At 45.8% G+C, this 20,395-nt stretch overlaps 1 protein-coding gene across 1 annotated transcript in view; it reads right to left on the bottom strand.

Moving 5' to 3' along the window:
- Positions 1–404: 404 nt before the first annotated feature.
- The window catches only part of LOC147710040 (alpha-tubulin N-acetyltransferase 1-like), a 162,019-nt gene continuing 142,028 nt past the window's right edge, over positions 405–20,395 (bottom strand). Inside the window, exon 12 of the mRNA XM_086920706.1 lies at positions 405–1,120. Within this exon, the coding sequence (XP_086776832.1) occupies positions 556–1,120 (565 nt within the window). The 3' untranslated portion in view covers positions 405–555. The remainder of the gene's footprint in view (positions 1,121–20,395) is intronic.

Genomic DNA, 20,395 nt, shown 5'->3' with positions numbered 1-20,395 from the left:
GACTATGTTTCTAAATTGTTGCTTTTTGAAAATATTTGTAATAAATGCGAAGAAACAAAGCATAATCTTCGCCTCTGTGTCCTTAACAGAACTGAAACTTTCCAGTATGGAAGGTAAAAAAAAATTATATTCTATGGCAGTGAGATTTTTGTAGCTGACACATTCATCTGCCCAAATAAAATGAGTTAAAAAAAAGAAAACTATCCGTGGCCTCACAACTGCCCCTGCTTTACCTCAACGTTCCTAAACCATCTTGCATTTTCTGAAACAAAAGTGGTGGAATTATGCTTCCGAGGCTAAGAAAACACAAACTAACATCTTCTGGATCAGCGGATAGTCTTGTGGCTGTGTCCCAGGTAGCTACCGCCTAAAAGTTAGGACCCCAAACAAGAGACAAACATTAGTCCTATTAAAATATCTCTTTTTAATGTCAAAGATGAATACGGTTATAAAAAGTAAAGTGCATTTGTGATTGTACATTTCAGTTTTTTCTTCAAAAAAAACATGTAAACATGCATTTTATTTGTAGCCAGAAACGTTGCTGTTGGTTATGGCTCACCATGGCCGCGTACCCCGGTATTCCTGTTTTTGGCGCACCCATTGGGCATTGAAGGGGGTCCCGAGTACGGTCCAGGACTGGTCACTCCACAAGCGCTTCATGGGAGTTGACTGCTCCGTCCTTAAGTCATCGGATGACAGTGGCTGTTCTTGTACGCGTTGCTCCTGCAGCTCCCCGCTCCGAAGCTTCGTCACATCTTCGTGGTGAAAGTGGAGATGTTTTGGCTCAGCTTCACGCACAGGAGTTGAGATATGCCCCACGGATGGGAAATGAGTTTCCACCCTGGGAGAAAGAGACAGTTTCCCACCATCCAGTCGTGCCAGCTCAGACGACATGGGCCTGCTGTTGTTCTGCGGTGTCGCTGCCCGACTGAACACCCCAAGGGCTCTCTCCACGTGTTCACCAATCTGGGGCTTGTCCATTCTCAAGGGGTCTGGGGGCTCCATATGCACCTTGCTGGAAGGACAAGAATCTTCCTTTGTGCTTGAACCATTCAAGCAAAGAGGTGGCAAAGGAGCGGCTGTCTGCTCCCTGTCTATCCGTTTCCCTGGAGTCTTCAACCTACAAAACAAAGAACAGAAAATTTATTGAACGCAGCAGGGTTTATGACTAGTCTGAAGCTGAACTGATCAACTTAGCACAAATAAACTGGGCTGCAGGCAATCTGGCTGCCTGATGACATATCTCCCAATACACTTGTTGTTTTGTAATGAACCACAATGTATGAGGCTACTAACAAGCACTGGTAAATGCAATAGATTGCGCCTATGTGTTTGATAATCATTTTTGCTGTTGTAGGTTTTAGCTTGGTGAGCAGCTGTGCAATATAAGTTACTGAAACTCCATAAAAGTGTTATGACTTGTTTATTGAGAAAGTCAATCTATTGTGCAGTAACTGTGGGACTTGCCTATATTGTGGCACCAAGACAGTGTAAGCAGGGGATGGGTATACTAACCCAAGGTATTTCAAAACAGTTTTGCTGAAGACCAACGTTCTTTCAAGCAGAAACCAGCTGCGAGAAAAGCACAGAAAATGTGTGACGTAAGATCCCCGCGTGTACATACAACGGGACAGAAACAGCAGGGCAAGCTTTACTTAATATCTGTGGGATTGCACATGTGTGTGTGGGAGAGATAGCTTTAGGGTCTGGGGATGGATTGTATGTCACATTGTTATTTGTGCTTTGCTAAGTTATGTCATGTGTTGGTGGGACAGTACGTGTGCTCCCATGTTTGTGTGGCTGTTTGATGTGTGTGCAATGGTGAGGGTGTTAACATGATGGTGTGCAGGGGTGCCCTATCACGGATGAGCCTGTCACTGCATATATCATGGGATGGCGTTTGGCTGTGTGCACATGTGACGGCTTGACATGTATGTGTGAAAGACAAGAGAGATGTATGTGGGTCTGTGTTTGCGTATCTGGATGTGAAAGTGTGAATTGGAGCCATGCAGCAGTACTGGAGTGGTTCGTACAATTCCAGAGGATCTTCCCACTCAATGTCAAAATATATTCTGGACAAATACATGCTACAAAGACAGGAAGCCCCTTCAAATTATTTTAAAATAAATCATGCAAAAGAATTGCAGAATATCTCCAAAAACTTTTTTATGCAAAGCAAAGCATTTATAACACCAGTTAATCAAATTTAAGAGCAAATCTGTGCACCAAGGATTTGAACAATGCAACCATGAGTTATATTTGGTTACTGAATACAAGGGAAGCATTTCAAAAATGCGGCTGTACACTAAGCTTCACTTTCCGGACATTTTACACATTATAAAAGCAATTTGATACCTGGCTTACGTAGTGTTTCATGGCTCAGTTATGTTGCCCTGCAGCTCAAAAATAATTGTGTTATGACCCACTTCAAAGGTGACAATGAAATAAACCCTACAAGGATACAAGACTAATGCACCATCTGCTCATTGAGAACAAAACCAAGCGCATGGTCAGACGTTCAGTATCTTCTGAGACACATGAGTTCTTTCGTAGAGCCTGACAGACTGGGGGTGGTGAAGAGAACACCAGCAGAGGCTGCTGAACTGCAGACTGGAATGTGGGGTGAGGATACTTAACAAAATACAGGCAAAGGGCTGAGGGGTGCGAGAAAGGGTTAATGTTTTTTAAAATTAAGAAAGCTGAGCATGCAGGAAAATCTGTACGTTATTTAACGAATAAAAGCATTTAGGAAGAAAATGTTTTTTTTTAAATTATACGAGGATGCAAACACTAATACGCAGTCGCGTTTGAAGGTGTGTGTGTAGGCGCCGTGCGCCAGCCCAGAGAATATCAAGGCGCCACTTAAAAATAGAGAAGTTGTTTTCTTCTCCCTGCAATAGAATTTTCACTGTGGTGTGCTCAGAGGAGGAATGAATGAACGATTCTCAAACACACTCAATTCTGTCCTTTGGCAAATACTTCCCTTTCACTCTTGAATGAAGGGGATGACATCTCCCCACAGAGATTTTCTCCCCTTCCTGGTGTGGCTCAAGGCCCCTGCTGTGCTCTGTGTAATTACTCCCACTGGAATCTTTTTACAAAACATATGTTGCTGACATGTTGACAGATTGCTCAGTGATGTGTTTAGGTGTATGCACAAGGAGGGTCTGTGCAGACGCTCGCCTCTGCCAGTTAGTCCAAATGCTGAAACTGGTCCATACATATTTCATAAACAGGGGAAGCAAAAGAGATGGCAGACGGGCTCCCAACTAAAACAAACAAGGCTGCAACCCTGTCTCTGAAAGTCCAACTTTCCCAGCAACTGCTGGGCTGATCGGGAGCCGCGTCTTCCCACTGCAAGACGGGTTATGAAACGTCGTAGAGCGGAGAGGCCTGCCTGCCTGTGTGCTGAAGTGCAGAGCGCTTTTAAAAAACACAGCACAGCCAGCTCAAGTGGAGATGTCCACTTGAGTTTGCATCGGAGAACAGTTGGTGCAACGGACCGCAAGATGCCCAGGCGAAGCCCGCCGTGTAATGAAGCTGTGGCACATGTGATATGCAGCAGTTAACGTCCCCTTACAAATCACTGAACCTATACAATTGCTCAAATAAGAGCTACCGGGGAAGATAAGTAACGCTAAACAGTGAAACAGACTGTAAACAGTAAGCGCTGTGCAGCCTTAACCAAAAGAAAAATGTTCCACCCTCCAAAGCGGATGGGAATGAGTGCTCAGGCCACGGTAAAGTGATGAGAGAAGCAAAGAAAGGAGAACAGGCTACAACCAATAGAAACAGAGGGGAAATAAAGTGGCCAGCACACGGACCAATAAGAAGTGAGTAAGCCCCCTTTAAGCTATATTGAATACAATAGATTCCACAAGCACAGGGCAAGGGCTGTTAGGAGAAACCTAAAAATGATCTCAAAGGCTTCAGCTCGTCCATTTCCGCTGCTTCCTACCCATCATCCACAGCGTGCAGTAAAGTCCAACCTTGTCAGTGAATGACAACATCTAGTCCTTTGGATTCCTCTATTTCACGTGTGCAGACAACACTTAGAAGAGAAACAAGCATTGGAAATGCAATAGGTCTCGCACCATTAGAGTTAGTGCTTTTAGAATTGTTTATGGGTTTTTTTTGTAAATGTTTAGCATTTTTGTTTCCTGTAGCCAATGCTAAAGAATTACAAATAAAAAAAGCCATAAACATTTCTTAAAGCTCTAACTGAAATGGTCTAGGACCTATTGCACTGTGTGAGGGTGAGGGGTTGAGGGTGAGTGAGGGTGAGGGTGAGGGTGGGTGAGGGTGAGTGAGGGGTTGAGGGTGAGTGGGGGTTGAGGGTGAGTGAGGGTGAGTCAGGGTGAGGGTGAGTGAGGGTGAGGGGTTGAGGGTGAGGTGTTGAGTGTGAGTGAGGGTGAGGGTGAGTGAGGGGTTGAGGGTGAGTGAGGGAGGGTGAAGGTGAGTGAGGGTGAGTGAGTGTGAGTGAGGGTGAGGGTGAGTGAGGGGTTGAGGGTGAGTGAGGGTGAGGGGTTGAGGGTGAGTGAGGGTGAGGGGTTGAGGGTGAGTGAGGGTGAGGGGTTGAGGGTGAGGGCTTGAGGGTGAGTGAGGGTGAGTGAGGGTGAGTGAGGGTGAGGGGTTGAGGGTGAGTGAGGGTGAGGGTGGTTTACTGAAAAAAAATGACCTTACGCGTTCATTATTAAATATGGCACACTGACAAACCTCATGGCATTTACCTGCTATTATTTGGTAAAGGCCCCAGTTTGATAACGGTGGGCTCTAAAGTTTGCCTAAAAACCCTTCTGTGCGTCATGATGCGAACCAGACAGTTGAGCCCAATTGGTTCTAGTGCGTGATCTGGGGCAAAATACGACTTTTCAATTATGTCTCTATTGCCCTATCCATCTAAAATTAGCAGAGCGTGAACATGGGCTAAACAGAGTGTCATATGGATACTTCGTTACATATATTGCGTTAAGTTAGCATGAGTGCATTACATGTTTAAACAGCCTTTTTTCCTTCGGCTTCAGTTTTGCACACGACACATACTTGTTGTTGTCGCCTTCACCCTAGAAGCGGTGAGGTGGTTTATTTGAGAATAATATGTTATTTCTATGCTATCAGCTTTGCCTGGTACACTTGGTACAACTGTCTGCACACTGAGAGCTGCACACTCTAAAATTAACCTAACACAAGGTTGCTGGGAGGCTTGATCCTCGCACCACATTAGACATAACACAAATAATGTTGATGCCAACATTTTGGGCTCTACGCGGGTTTAAGATAGAGTTACACGGAATGAACGTAGACACTTGGTGCTGCGCATGAAGAGAGCTGGTAGCGGTTGATGTGAACTGCTCCTACTGACATTGAGAGGTATGGGGCCGCCCTGCTAAAGCCCGAATGAGACCTTCTTAGATATAATATAATATGCTAGATAGGGTGCGCGAAATATAGGTGACATAGATTTCTATAGAAATTGCATTATAACATGCTAGCACCTTTTGCTTACTATGGATTAGTGACTATGCTGCTGACTCTGATTTTTATAATCTGCATTTTGGTATTATACAAGATACTGCGTTTGAGAACTATGCATTGAATAATAAATATTTCAAACTTGCACTTGTGTTCTTTGACTCTCAGTTTTGGTTTGAAATGATTATCTAACGAAAGAGTGTTCATGTGTTCCACGACTCCTGAGGTATTCTAAAGATCATGTTCTGGTTTGTCTAAGACATGGATCATTCCATAATGATCCATGAGACACTGTAGCTAGCTAGGTAAAGAGATTTCTGACACTGAGATGAGTTTTTGGATCATCCTAACTCACTGAGGTTCTAGATCTCTATGCACAGTTCTGTGGGAGAACGGAAACCCTGCTACATGGCGCCCAACGGATTGGTTGGCCGTATTTCATGACACTCGAGTAGTATATCATTCATACCTTGACGCCTTCATTCCCGTTTCCGGTAAACGGCGGTGTCGGAAAACCTACCTGTTTTTGAAATAGGTCTTTTCGAGCTTGAATTCTTCTAAAAAAGGTTTCTTTGAATCACTACCCAGTTGTGCTACAAAGTGTTCTTTGTCTTTTTTTTTCTTCTTTCTGTGCTAACATGGCAGTGGAAATAGCGCAGCATAGCCGCGTCGCGGTTCGCGACCACTTGCGGGGTTATAATGTACCCGCGGAAGGCTTAGCTGTGGTTCTAGTAGTGAGTGCGGAACATGCGTACCCGTACGAATTGTTTTATTCCTGGGTGACATTTCCGGAAGTGGACGCTAATTCGGGTGTCTACCATTCATACACTGCCACGGATGTACCGGCGGCTTATGCTCCGTACAGAGCACTGGAAGTACCTATAGACGCTTGGCAGCACGGAGTTTGGTTTGGTGGCGCCCTACCCCATTCTTTAACGGCTCCGAGGTTAGGTCCCTTATCCATTCCGGGCACAAATTGGCCCGCTTTGGGTGGATTTACTCCTCATCCTAATCGCACCACTTGTAATGTAGCTGACCTGCGGCGTCTTCATGAGGTCGCGGTTGGAGTGATTAGAGCGCTTGTTCATTACGTTGGTCGTAATATTCATGGCGCAGCCCCCGCAGGTGCGCAGCTTCGAGCAGAACAGGCTGGTTTGAAAATCAGTCCTGTCTTGGTGAATTCCGTTATGGGCAGAAAGCCAGACAATAAGGATGATTTTCCTTACTGGCTTGCCGAGAAATTCGACCAGCTGGAGGCTGTGTTTCCTAATATGACTCCGGGTGAGAAACACCGGATTCTTACGCTTAGTTTACCAAAAGATTTAGCCCCGGAACTTGTTGACTGTGATACATGGGGTAAGACTTTTGCAGCGGTTTACTCGCGGTGCTTTGGCACACCGTCAGTGTCGAACCTGTCTGCGATCCTCAAACGTGTTCAGGATGATCACGGACCTGAGTCGGCGGTTGAGTTGGGTATGCACCTGTATGGTTCATTTGAGACAGTTTGCGGTATTATCCTTGCCAATGTAAAAGGGGATGCAGTGAACTTTCAAGTGGCCGATGGTCTGGCGTTAATTCCCGATGCCGAGAAACCCCGTCAGCTGGCAAGAATAATTGTGGCGGCTTATAAAATGGTTGGCCGCAATTCTAAGGGTGCGAAGGTTTTTCTTGAAAAAGAAAAGAAGCAGCCCCAGGGGCAGTCTTCGGAAACAGGTGGACCGCCAAAGAGACCGCAGTTTGCCAAGAAGAAAGTCGCAGCCTTAACGGCACATCGATATGCCCCAGATAGTGAGAACGCGGCTTCGGAATCTGACGTGGGCTCTGACCTTGCTGGACAGCGCGGCGGAGATTACCATAGTGAGAGAGGCCCTCCGTCCACTGTTGAAGGTGACAGCGACTGACACTTATGTTGTAATCGAAACAGCTGATACACATGTTGCTCCCCCTGAAAGACTTTTTGAAATTGTCCTGTTAATTGAAGGTGACATGCAGCGAACTGTAAAAGGGGTATTTTGGGAGAATCTTTCGGATACGTATGACTTTTTGCTTTCGGAGGCTGACTGGCCCCCACCTTTTGTTCTCGCAGCTCCGCGAGGGGGGGAGGTAATCCTCCCCAGTTTCGCGCACACTGTACCGAGAGTGGAAGCGCTGCCTTTTGCAGAAGAGTGGGCTCTGGCGCTTGCGCCGGCTGTGTACCGAAATCAGTGTGGCTGGGATAAATTGTCCCCTAGCCATGAGATTCCTTTACGGTCACAGCCGCAGCCACAACCCCAGTATCCCATACGGCGTGAAGCTAAAGCTTCGGTCGCGGCTATCCTTGAACAGTTGGAATATCAAGGTGTAATTGAAACGTGTGTGTCACCGATGAATAATCCCCTTTTTACTGTTAACAAACCGGACGGCTCATATCGTCTGGTTTTGGATTACCGGCATTTGAACTCGCATTGCCGTAACTGTGCAGTACAGAATACTCACGGCTCTGCTCTAGTAAATAGTCTTGAGCGTAAACGGTTCAAAACCACGCTTGACATTTCCAATGGTTTTTATGCACATAGATTAGATGGTCTAAGTTCCCAATGGACCAGTTTTACGTGCGGCGGCGTACAAAAAATGTTTAAACGACTCCCAATGGGATATAAAAATAGTCCTGGAGTGTTTTCCGCCCGCATAGTCTCTCTTTTGGAGAGTTTCGATCCAGTTGCATGTTCGTATGTGGATGACATTTATCTCACAGACGACGAGCTTTGGGTGCATCTGTGTCGAGTAAACAGCATAATTTGTAACTTTGCAGACATGGGTTACAAGTTTAACTTTGCAAAATCACACATTGCGGAGTACACAGTGTTGTTTCTAGGTTATGAACTTAACCATGAAGGAAAGGGATTGGCTCCTCACTTCCTGGAGAAGTGCGCGCAGTTGCGCTCTCCGACAACGCTGAAAAAATTACAGTCTTTACTGGGTTTTTTTAAATTTCGGGAGGACATACATTCCGGAATATGCCCAGCGTATCAAGCCTTTATATGCCTTGGTACAACCATCTTTTTCCAAATCATGCTGGCTGCCTGAGCATTCAGCCATTCTGCAGTCTTTGCAGGCTGATTTGCTCACTTCTGACTACTTACAGACCCGTGATAACCAGACCAACCTGGTGATAAGAATTATCCCTGGGACGGTGGGTTTCACGTACCTGACTTTTAATGAGGGGGATACTGTACCTATTGCTTACAAGTCACACTTGTACACTTCGGCTGAACTGCGTTTTTCCACTGTGGAGAAAGTTTTAACGACTGTGCAGATGGCAATTCTTAAAGAACGTGCCCTGTCGCAGGGAAAGCGCATGTTGGTTGTTACCCCGTGTCCTGCATTGGAGGCGGTCACGAAAGCCAGTGTACCTAATTCTAAAGCTTTGCACCCTCGGTGGATTCAGTGGGCTACATCCTTGACATCTCAGGATGTCACGTTTATTTTTGACGCCGCTTTACGGTCGCAGGAGTATTTACAGTATGAATTTGTTCATCCTGCTCCTTTAGCAATGCGGCCGTTGGAGGATTTCCATTGTATCATTTACACGGATGGTTCGGCGCAGGTTGCGCATGGCTCTAAACATGCCTACGTTTCCGCTTGCGCCATTGTGGTCGGTGCCATGGTGAACGATGAGTTCAAGTCCAGTGTCGTGCACACGCAGACGCTTGGAGACTGCACCGCACAATTAGCAGAGCTCCGTGCTCTTATGCTCGCATTGGAGTCCGCAGATCCTAGTGTGACGACTTTAATCGTAAGTGATTCTTACTACTGTGTCCAGTCTTACAATGAGAACTTGTTCTTTTGGATTCAGAATGATTTTCGTGATTCCAAAGGTAGCACAATAAAACATAAAATGATCTGGGTCCGAGTAGCGGAACTTAAAGAAGAGCTGCCGCTCGTGTTTGTGATTCATACTCTCGGCCACCAGCGCGTGGGAGTCCACGCTGTTGGCAACTCGCTTGCTGATGAAGCAGCGAAGTCAGCGGTATCAAAATACTTAGTTGCAGCAGTCACAAGGTCCAAAAGCAAAATAGATGATGACATCTTGGCGGCTGTTGCTGCCACGGCGAAGGGAGGTAAATATCCTGCGGGGTTCCCTTCGAAGTACACATACCACTTAAGTCCCGATAAGGTTCCTTATGTGAAAATTCCTGAAGTTGGAGAGCGTCTAGTTCCCAACTCGGATCGCAGAGCTTCTCTGATTACAGCGGCTCATGAAGGTGTGGCGTCTGCGCATGCGGGCGTCTCAGCCACTGTATCTCAGCTACAACAGAGGTTCTGGTGGCGGGGACTGTACAAACAGACGCGCGATTATGTCCTTATGTGTGACATTTGTCAGCAGATTAAGCCTTCTACTGCTGCGCGTCCGCCTCAGACACAGTTGTACATCTCTAATAAACCACTTGGATGTGTTTATTTGGATCACTGCGGTCCTTTTTCTTCTGATACTGCGTATAAATACATCTTAGTAGCAGTTGACTCATGCACACGCTTTGTATGGGTATGGCCGCATCGAAGCGCTGATTCGCGAACTGTCATTAAGGATTTGCGTGTCTTTGTGGGAATCTTTGCTTGTGGTGCTTTCCATTCGGACCAGGGTCCGGCTTTCGCCTCTAAGGCGTATAAGGATGCTATGGTTTCGTTGGGAGTACAGGTGAAGTTTTCAAGCCCCTACAGGCCTGAGGGCAATTCTGTAGTAGAAAGAATGAACCGCGACTTAAAGCAATCTTTGACAGCCCGTGTTATAGGCACTGGTAGAAACTGGCTGACCCACCTCTATGGCGTGCAGCGTGCGCTTAATAATCTCCCTAGAAGGTCTCTGGGTGGGCGGACCCCATACGAAATGCTCTTTGGTATCAAGATGTACGTCCCTGACCTTGATGGTGCAGACTGCCAGGCCCAGGCCGCGGCCTTTGACGTAGATGAACATTGCAATGTTTTACAGGATCTACAAAAGACCAGAGACAGTCTTGCAAAGGAACACTTGCCCTCCACGTCGGATGATGCGTTGCAGATCCCGGTAGTTGGCTGGCTACCCCAAGTTGGAGAACTGGTTCGAGAGAAGATCGATAACAAGAAAGAGTTTGGTCCCTCATATCGAGCGCCGGTTCGAGTCCTTGGAGTGAAGGGCACAAGAACAGTCATTTTACCACCACTTCCAGGTCGTAAAGAAAACAGATTTATTTCTATTGACAATGTCAAGACACACAGGGTGGCCGATTCTTCATAGCATGACACCGGCTGTATCCTGTCCTTCCATGGTGAGGCACTCTGTGCTGGCTATTACATCTGGTGCAGATCAGGAGGTGTCCCTCGAGATGCCTGCCATATCAAGTCCTTTATTAAATACTATTCCTGTTACTAACATTGATGAGGTGACCTATGCAGATCCTGCTGATTTATCTATGTCCGATTTACATGCTCGTTTGGCTAACCAGTCCAGATTCTCTTTTGACTCTGATTCGGAACTTTCAAAGAAACCATCGACTATTGCAAAATATGCCACGTTGTTTAAAAAACATTTTTTAGTTCCACCTTGGACATACATTTGGCTGATACTATTTTCATTTTATCTTTTTATGTCAATTGGTTTTGTGTTTTATTTTTTCCGCCTGATTGATGGCCATTATGTGAAAGAAAGAACAGGAATTCGGTACCTTAATGGAACATTGGCCCCTCTTTCCTCCTCACATTCAGCACACAGACTAAAGAGAGACTTACATTCAGTACAAATTACTGCTTGGCCTGTCCTTGATGGGATTGTGTGGGATGCGGTTAGGTTTCAGATACATGGCCCCACAGAAGTTATTAATGTTCCTAATGTGCTTAGAGTAAACATGGGAGATGTGATTAAGCAAAATATTCGTTCTGATGATTGGGATCTTCAGGCCGTAGAAGCATTGTTCTCTGATTTGAAATATTATGCGGCCTTTGATGATGAGGATTTGTATTTAGATTCTGTCAATTATGGTGATTTGTTTTGTTACCAACATTATGGAAATCATTTCTTGCACAAGACAAGTTCCAGGCGGGTTCCTGTGAATTACACTCAGTGGGAACATTGCCCTACTCCTTTACAGGGGAGCTCAAGTACGTTTCTGGGAAAATACTCTTACTTTACAGATTTTAATCAATCAAATCCTGAGTCGTTTTATTTTAAAGTGAAACAGAAATTCATGCCAAAAGTTAGACTAACTGACACAAAATTGTTGTATTCAAAGTCCTTTCTAGAAAGGTTATCTGTGGATGGCTATGAGTTATGGAAGGATGCTATTGACCTTAAATCGGTTTGGGGTACCAAAGATTGGCAGGTACAAGGCACTGAGGCTTTGCATCGTGCATGTCTCATCCCGAATCACATGTTGTTTTTAAATTCGACTATTTCCCAAACAACATGTTTTGGATTGGCTACATCTAAAAAATTAAATACCCCTACTATCCCTGATTTGGAAGAATATTCAGGTTGGAGTAATTTCACTACATTGTCCATAAGTGAGATACAAGCACTTTTGCAGAATTCCTCCTTTAATATTTCCAGTTTTGATCCAGATGGGTGGCTTTTATGGCAAAGAAGCTCTGATTCTTGCCAACGTCGTTTTTTGGGTTTGTCTGAAGGTTTTACACGCATCAGGCCAGATCCCAGGTTTGACTCAGATCACACTGTTACAACTTATTCAGTAGGCAAATTGTGTCAGAACTGGTTACAACATTCCACTTTAGCTGCAGTTAAACTGCATCTGTCCCAGTTGAATGAGAACATAGAGTTAAATGATTTTATAAAAGGCCCGACTATGGGTAGGTCTAAACGCTTTATTTATGCTATTTACAATGAAATTTGGAAATTTTCACAAGTCGAAGCAGCTAAACGCCTGAGGGCTATTGATCAAGCCAATTTGGAAAAAGTGCTTGCAGTGGTCGATAACAGTATTAACACGCTTTCTTCCAGAATTTACACATTGGATAATATTGTTTCTTCTGTTGTTGATATTGTACATGATGAAGTGTCCACGTTATACCATGGTCAAAATCAATTGCGTTCTGTAATGCAGTTTGCCTGGACTCTACAGACAATTAAGGCTGGTCGAGTTCCCTGGACCTCATTGAACGTTTCATCACTTTTTGCCCCTTTTAATCTTACTGAAAAACAGCGCATGCTTTCAATGCGTGATGCATCATTTTCTATGTTACATATTGAGAAGCTAGAATCCTTGCCTTTTTCTGTTGCTGAAACCACTACTGCCACGTGGCTTATTCATGGTTTAATTACATTACCATTTCCTTTATATAAATTTACTAACTGTATGCGATATATTGCTATAGGACGATATGAACCACTAGGCAATGCATTCCTACATGAGACATGGTCATTACCATACACATACAGATGTCTGAAGGATGGGAAAGAAGTGAATCTTAATGGTGAGGAATGCACACAGTCACCTGACCATTCATTAATATGCAGACACATTCAGTTACACGGTTCTTGTAATCAGGACCGCCCAAATTTAGCATGTGTTTTAAAAGGCACGCCAGTTCCAGCAGTGGTTCCCACATTCACATTGTTAGCTAATGGTAGTTATTTACTTTTAAACAACGAATTATGTTGTGGTTTATTAATTGGTGTGGCATATGGGGTAACTGTATCAGAGCGTGTAGTGTGCTGCAAGAATGTTCTATACCCACCCACGCATGGTTCTTCAGATGTCTCCATCTGGCCACGGATTCTAACCTTGGAAGCAAAATTCAATGGTTTAAGCAGAATAAGGGCCCTTTTGTCTCAAAAACAAGTGACCCTGAGTTCGGCCCGGGAAACTTATGTCCTTCACATAGCCAACACCCGCACAGAGGTGCAGGCGCTTTTAAATACTGATTTGCCGTTTCATTTCTGCGAGCTGGTACACCAGATTTTTAATGCTTCTTCAACGACTGGGCTGGCACATTTTTTCAAGTTAGTGAGCAGTGGCCTCGTGACTACGTTTGAGAAGGTTTTTGGTATCATTCCCACGTTTTTTCACACTATTTTTTCGAGTTTGTTTGGTGGACTACCTGTGTTACTGGCTGTAGCCGCAGGCATTCTGTTGGTATTTTTCTTCATAAAACATGGATGCCCATCCTGCGCAAGACGCCGTTCAACGCCTCCTGACACTGTGCCGTAATCGGATGCTCAATTACTATGGAACATTGCCGCTTACAGCATTAAGCACGGCCTATAGATTGTCATTTCGGTTCACCGACTTCACGTGTGTCCAACCTGTGTTTCACTGCCTGAACTGCGAGTTCGATTGGGCCATTGATTTGTGCCTATGCTTGAGGACTGCTCCTGACGTCGATTTTGATCAGCTAATGCGTCCCGTGGTGGCTCATGAGTTGATCTGTTCTGGCGAGAGAGTTATGGCCTTGGCAGCAATAAATGGAGTTCTGGGCCAATGGGAGATCTCTGCAGCGGCGGATGCCTTTCTGACACACAGCGATCTGGTGAACCCACCGAGTTGTCCTCTGGCGTTACAGGAGGATCCGATGCTGGAGGAGCACGTATGTTCTTTCCCATTGCTGAATTGGATTGCTGAACTATTTTCGGATGATGGCAGTGATTTCATACTGGAGGCTGTTGCAACTTTCTTTGCATATACTTTCCATTCATGACATACCTGGGAGGAGTGCTTTGTTGTGAAATATGACTTTCCCCTCGCTGAATTGGAGAGATGGAGTGTGTTCAGCTGATGGAGAATTCAATCACGTGATGTCGCTGAGGATAACGTCATTGTGGCACATGACTTTGGATATCGGATAAGTGCCTTGTTTTTTCTCTTACAGACATTTGGATTGATGCGACCTGGTTCTACTTTCATATTTTTGAGACCGGGCGAATGACTTTTGGTTCGAAAGTTTTGTTTTTATTTTTGGACTTGAGGCCACTGTAGGCATTCATACATATTCATTCATACATATTTTTAGCTTATTTTAGCTTAAGATTATTGAACTTTGCTTTCAATTTTTGTATCTGATTTAGTATTGCCTTTTCCCTTATGTTTGACGGTGCTCGGACCAATGGGGGGGTGTCATATGGATACTTCGTTACATATATTGCGTTAAGTTAGCATGAGTGCATTACATGTTTAAACAGCCTTTTTTCCTTCGGCTTCAGTTTTGCACACGACACATACTTGTTGTTGTCGCCTTCACCCTAGAAGCGGTGAGGTGGTTTATTTGAGAATAATATGTTATTTCTATGCTATCAGCTTTGCCTGGTACACTTGGTACAACTGTCTGCACACTGAGAGCTGCACACTCTAAAATTAACCTAACACAAGGTTGCTGGGAGGCTTGATCCTCGCACCACATTAGACATAACACAAATAATGTTGATGCCAACATTTTGGGCTCTACGCGGGTTTAAGATAGAGTTACACGGAATGAACGTAGACACTTGGTGCTGCGCATGAAGAGAGCTGGTAGCGGTTGATGTGAACTGCTCCTACTGACATTGAGAGGTATGGGGCCGCCCTGCTAAAGCCCGAATGAGACCTTCTTAGATATAATATAATATGCTAGATAGGGTGCGCGAAATATAGGTGACATAGATTTCTATAGAAATTGCATTATAACATGCTAGCACCTTTTGCTTACTATGGATTAGTGACTATGCTGCTGACTCTGATTTTTATAATCTGCATTTTGGTATTATACAAGATACTGCGTTTGAGAACTATGCATTGAATAATAAATATTTCAAACTTGCACTTGTGTTCTTTGACTCTCAGTTTTGGTTTGAAATGATTATCTAACGAAAGAGTGTTCATGTGTTCCACGACTCCTGAGGTATTCTAAAGATCATGTTCTGGTTTGTCTAAGACATGGATCATTCCATAATGATCCATGAGACACTGTAGCTAGCTAGGTAAAGAGATTTCTGACACTGAGATGAGTTTTTGGATCATCCTAACTCACTGAGGTTCTAGATCTCTATGCACAGTTCTGTGGGAGAACGGAAACCCTGCTACAAGAGGTATGACTGGCACCGACAATACAAATAACTGGACTCTCAAATAAATGTCGCGCAGCACAGTGCCCCTTTCGACGTACCTCGGTTTCACTTCATTGAAACTCATATCGAGAAAAACGGGTGTAATATTAACGCGCAGATTTGGAGTGGTTTGGCCCTCCCTTACTTTAATAGGAATTGCCGAAACAAGAAATACATGTCTAAGTGTGTAGCTGTTTCAATGGTGTGTATGTATGTTCGAAAACAGAGAAACACTCAGTTGTAAACAGAACTCTGTTCTATGTGTCTACCTAATAGGACTAGAGACTGGCGGCAATTGCGCTTACTCGGAACTCCTGCATTGGACACTTGACAATTGCAGCTGACCAATAGTATATTGCAGTGAAACTGTCGAGGTTCTACAAATCTCCTCCAGTCTCTAATGTGCAAGCTGTTACTACATTATGCCGATTCATTTTCAGCTCTACAGGGGGGCTGTGCATGAATTTGGGTTCTACACGACAGCTGGAAGATTGCGGCGTCAACTTCACTTACAGATAAGATACTATGTGGCTGTAATCGGCAAAAGCAAATCGGAACAGAAATCGGAAGTACTAAAACAATGAAACAGTATAATAAGAACTCCTTAACGTGTAAAGTTAATTTTGTAAGATGCACTATGTTTACCTAGGAAAACAGTGGGAGGATGACAGCTTGGTAACTTGAACTGTCAACGGATCCTAATAACGAGGAGTCATCAAAGAATCACCCTGAGCTCGACAAAAACACATTTCTGACCCATAGCCACACCTATCCACCCCGATCTGCTTAAATGGGAACATTTTAGCATGTGGGTAATAGGAATCAGTCTTCCTTACAAATAGCATTGAATGAAGAGCAAGGCAAGGCAGGCGGCTGGGGGGAGGGGGGAGGGGGGAGGAGAAATGCGACGCGACATGGCAGGCAGGGGAGGGGGCGGAGCGGGGGTGTGGGAGGAGTGCGGGAACAGACGGCGAGGGGAGGAGAGTAGGAGGAGGAGAGTAGGGGACTAGGCCGTGCAATCAAGAAGTGAGGGGGCGGGAGAGTAGGCAAGGCAGGCGGCTGGGGGTAGGGGGGAGGAGAAATGCGACGCGACATGGCAGGCAGGGGAGGGGGCGGAGCGGGGGTGTGGGAGGAGTGCGGGAACAGCATTAGGGCAACAATGAGAGCGAGTGGGCCTATCACAGGTGTCACCACTAAAAGGGTTTATTCAGACCCCACGGTTAACACAAAGCCCAATAAATTAATCGAGAGCATGGTGCAGTTATCATTTTACTGGTAGAAAATGGAGAAAATGTGCTGATGCTTTTTCTGGAGAAAAAAAATGTTCCTATGCCAATACCACATTTAGAAAAATGTTCGCATAAACAGTACCTCTGAAGTAAAACCTAAATAGGCTCATGATAAAAGTCAACACACATTTTATATCTGTTTTTGCGCTTTGTATTCTGATCGTAATGAGCCCAAATTATCGGGACAAGTGCCTTGAATAAGGCATGTTTTAAAACGAGAACAGTGCAGCAGAGCGATGCCTTTTTATGGTGCAAAACGAGCATATGAATCCGTTTAATGGCTTCCTCGTGGCATGTTCAGAATATGCATTCGGCTCGATCCCATGATAGTTAATGTGATGATGAACCACGGCCCAAGTAAATAAAATAGATATGGAAAAAGAAAATATGTTTTTCACAAAATTGGCAGTGAATTCCTGGAGCAGCCGCCAGCAGAGGTGGCGGAGACAAAAACAGTAAATTAGTTCAGAAATTCCTGGGAGAGAATCAGACGAGGCCTAGCGCTGTGGAAGCAGCACGTGCACGGGGGTGTGAGCCAGGAGCAGCGAGGGAAGCGGCAGACTGGAGGCACCTCGAGGTCCCGATCTCTCGGTAAATGAGAGGTTTCAAAGGAGCACTTGAGAAAGGGGCGGAGACAATGAAGTGTGGGGCCTCGAGGATGGGTAGAAAGGGAAGACATACGTAGGCTGCGGCGACAAGAAGGCAGACTCGCATTCGTCCTGGTTTCGAATACTCCATCACAGAATGGTGCTGGATGTTGTTTGGGAGCTGCAGTAGGCGGTGTGAGGATACTGGATGGCTGATAATAATTATATGCATACAGGTGGTTTCTGTCAGCCCATGCGACGCGACATGGCAGGCAGGGGAGGGGGCGGAGCGGGGGTGTGGGAGGAGTGCGGGAACAGACGGCGAGGGGAGGAGAGTAGGAGGAGGAGAGTAGGGGAGGCACGGCCTAGCGGCCGTGCAATCAAGAAGTGAGGGGGCGGGAGAGTAGGCAAGGCAGGCGGCTGGGGGCATGTGCACGCGCTTTTAAGCTCAATGCGCATGCGCATTGAGCTTAAAAGTCACGGGCACTGCAAGGAATCGCCACGATTCCTTGCAAGTTGGACAAAGAGTGGATAAGCCCCCATAGTCTCGCTTGCTCGATGCGCATGCGCATCGACAGGCGAGACCTAATAAACCACTGCCTCTCCTGGGCTGCCAGTGAATAAACATAGATGAACCCCCCTGGCGTGAACTGACCCCTGAAAAACTGAAGCCGCACTCTTTTAATGAACTGCACAAGGAATTCAGAAGCAAGGAGTTGATTCTATGTGACATGTCTGGCATCAGATGACATTGTGACCTGAGGCCATTGGACTAAGAGTTCAACAGACAGAAAACACTATGCAACAGTTCCAATGGCACAGTCAATGGACCTGCCTCTTGTCAGCTGGAGCTGTGACAGATGTTAGCTTGTCTATGCTGTTCTACCCCTGTGCTGGTTCTCGATCTCAGAGGGAAAGACACTTAGGGGCCAATTATGATGTCGGCCAGAAAGGCTCCAAATGGCATTCAGATTCTCCTACACCGTTTCCGAACCTATGTTTCCAACTGACTCTGAAACCTTTCCGGCCGACCGATTACAATAGAAGTTAACCATTCAGGGTGCCCGAATCGGTTCCGATCAGCAGTTTCCATAGTTGGTCAGAGCCGATTCGTATAGCTCTATGGACACTGTTTACGACCGAGTGATTACGATTCCAGAGTCTGAAAGCCGTTCTGAGTCTGCCTGCCCAACACAAAACGGCTCTCTGAAATAGACTTTGGGACCCTTTGCAGGCCAACCTTCATCCTGAGGACTCCAGTTGGGGTCAGTGGCGTACCCAAGGGACCCCCCTTTAAAATCATGCATGGTGTGGCAGGCACCATGGGGTGCCTGCGGCAGGGTGCAAGGTTTACCACAACCACCCCTTTTTAATGCCTGTATTCTCGTTTAGAATACAGACTCCCATTGGAGTCAACAGGAGTCCGACAGAACGGTGTTCGGATACATCGTAATCGGTCGGTCGGACTCACCTAACCTGAGTTGCTAGGAACTGATTCCGAAACTGAGTCGGTCGGAAAAGTTTCTGAACGATCATAGTTGGCCCATTAGTGTGAATACCCTTCCCTCTCTTGGTGTCCAGTCCATACTGAGTGCTTCATACTGGCTTCTGCTGGACTATCTTCCTCTGTATCTACCTCTTATGTGATGAGCTCTTGGATTCATGGACTTCCAGGCTGATTCCTCGCGCCTCCATCACTATAGTCAGGGTCCTCTTAAGACTTAGCGCAGAACACAGCTGTATCACGTCCTAATGTTTATCTTGTTGATGGAAGTTCTGTGAACTCTCAGCCACTTTTCACCCTTGAGGTCCACAGGATTGTTGCTGGTCCTTGTTTTAATAACAATTACCGTGGGAACCTCGTTTGGCCGCAATACTCTTCCACGTTACTTCTTCCTGGACAGTTCCATGCCTGCTCTTATTCTGCGTCTGTGTGCCTGGAGGTGCTATTCTACAGGCATTGCTAGTCTGCAGCTGATCTGTGGTTACTTTCTTTACCCTTGTGCTGTGTGTGAGGGAAGCTTGCGCTGGTGCTGCATGTACTGGATCTGTCCTGGATATGAGGGAGACTTGTAGGGCCGCTGTCTGTGCTGCAGTTGTGCTGTGAATGAGGGAAGCTTGCGCTGGTGCTGCATGTACTGGATCTGTCCTGGATATGATTGAGACTTGTAGGGCCGCTGTCTGTGCTGCAGTTGTGCTGTGAATGAGGGAAGCTTGCACTGCTGCTGCATGTACTGGATCTGTCCTGGATTTGTACTGCTGCTGTCTGTGCTGCAGTTGTGCTGTGAATGAGGGAAGCTTGCACAGCTGCTAGCTATCCTGAACCTGTTTTGTGTATGGGACAGCTTGCACGGCTGCTATCTGTGCTGTGCTTTTGCTGTGTATGAGGATAGCTTGTACTAGTTCTGGCCGTGATGTATGTGTTTTAAACATGAGGGTAGCTTGCATTGCTGCTGATGCTGCATGTGTTCTCAGTATGAGGGTAGCTTGCCCAGCTACTATCGCTGCTGCATGTGTTCTCAGTATGAGGGTAGCTTGTCCGGCTACTATCTCTGCTGCATGTGTTCTCAGTATGAAGGTAGCTTGCCCGGCTACTATCGCTGCTGCATGTGTTCTAAGTATGAGGGTAGCTTGCCCGGCTACTATCTCTGCTGCATGTGTTCTCAGTATGAGGGTAGCTTGCCCGGCTACTATCGCTGCTGCATGTGTTCTAAGAATGAGGGAAGCTTGCCCGGCTACTATCTCTGCTGCATGTGTTCTCAGTATGAGGGTAGCTTGTCCGGCTACTATCTCTGCTGCATGTGTTCTCAGTATGAGGGTAGCTTGTCCGGCTACTATCTCTGCTGCATGTGTTCTAAATATGAGGGTAGCTTGCCCAGCTACTATCGCTGCTGCATGTGTTCTAAGTATGAGGGTAGCTTGCCCAGCTACTATCGCTGCTGCATGTGTTCTCAGTATGAGGGTAGCTTGCCCAGCTACTATCGCTGCTGCATGTGTTC

This window comes from Lissotriton vulgaris, chromosome 5 (genome assembly GCF_964263255.1).
Source record: "Lissotriton vulgaris chromosome 5, aLisVul1.2, whole genome shotgun sequence".
Taxonomy (NCBI): domain Eukaryota; kingdom Metazoa; phylum Chordata; class Amphibia; order Caudata; family Salamandridae; genus Lissotriton; species Lissotriton vulgaris.
This window is presented reverse-complemented; position numbering and strand designations above follow the sequence as displayed.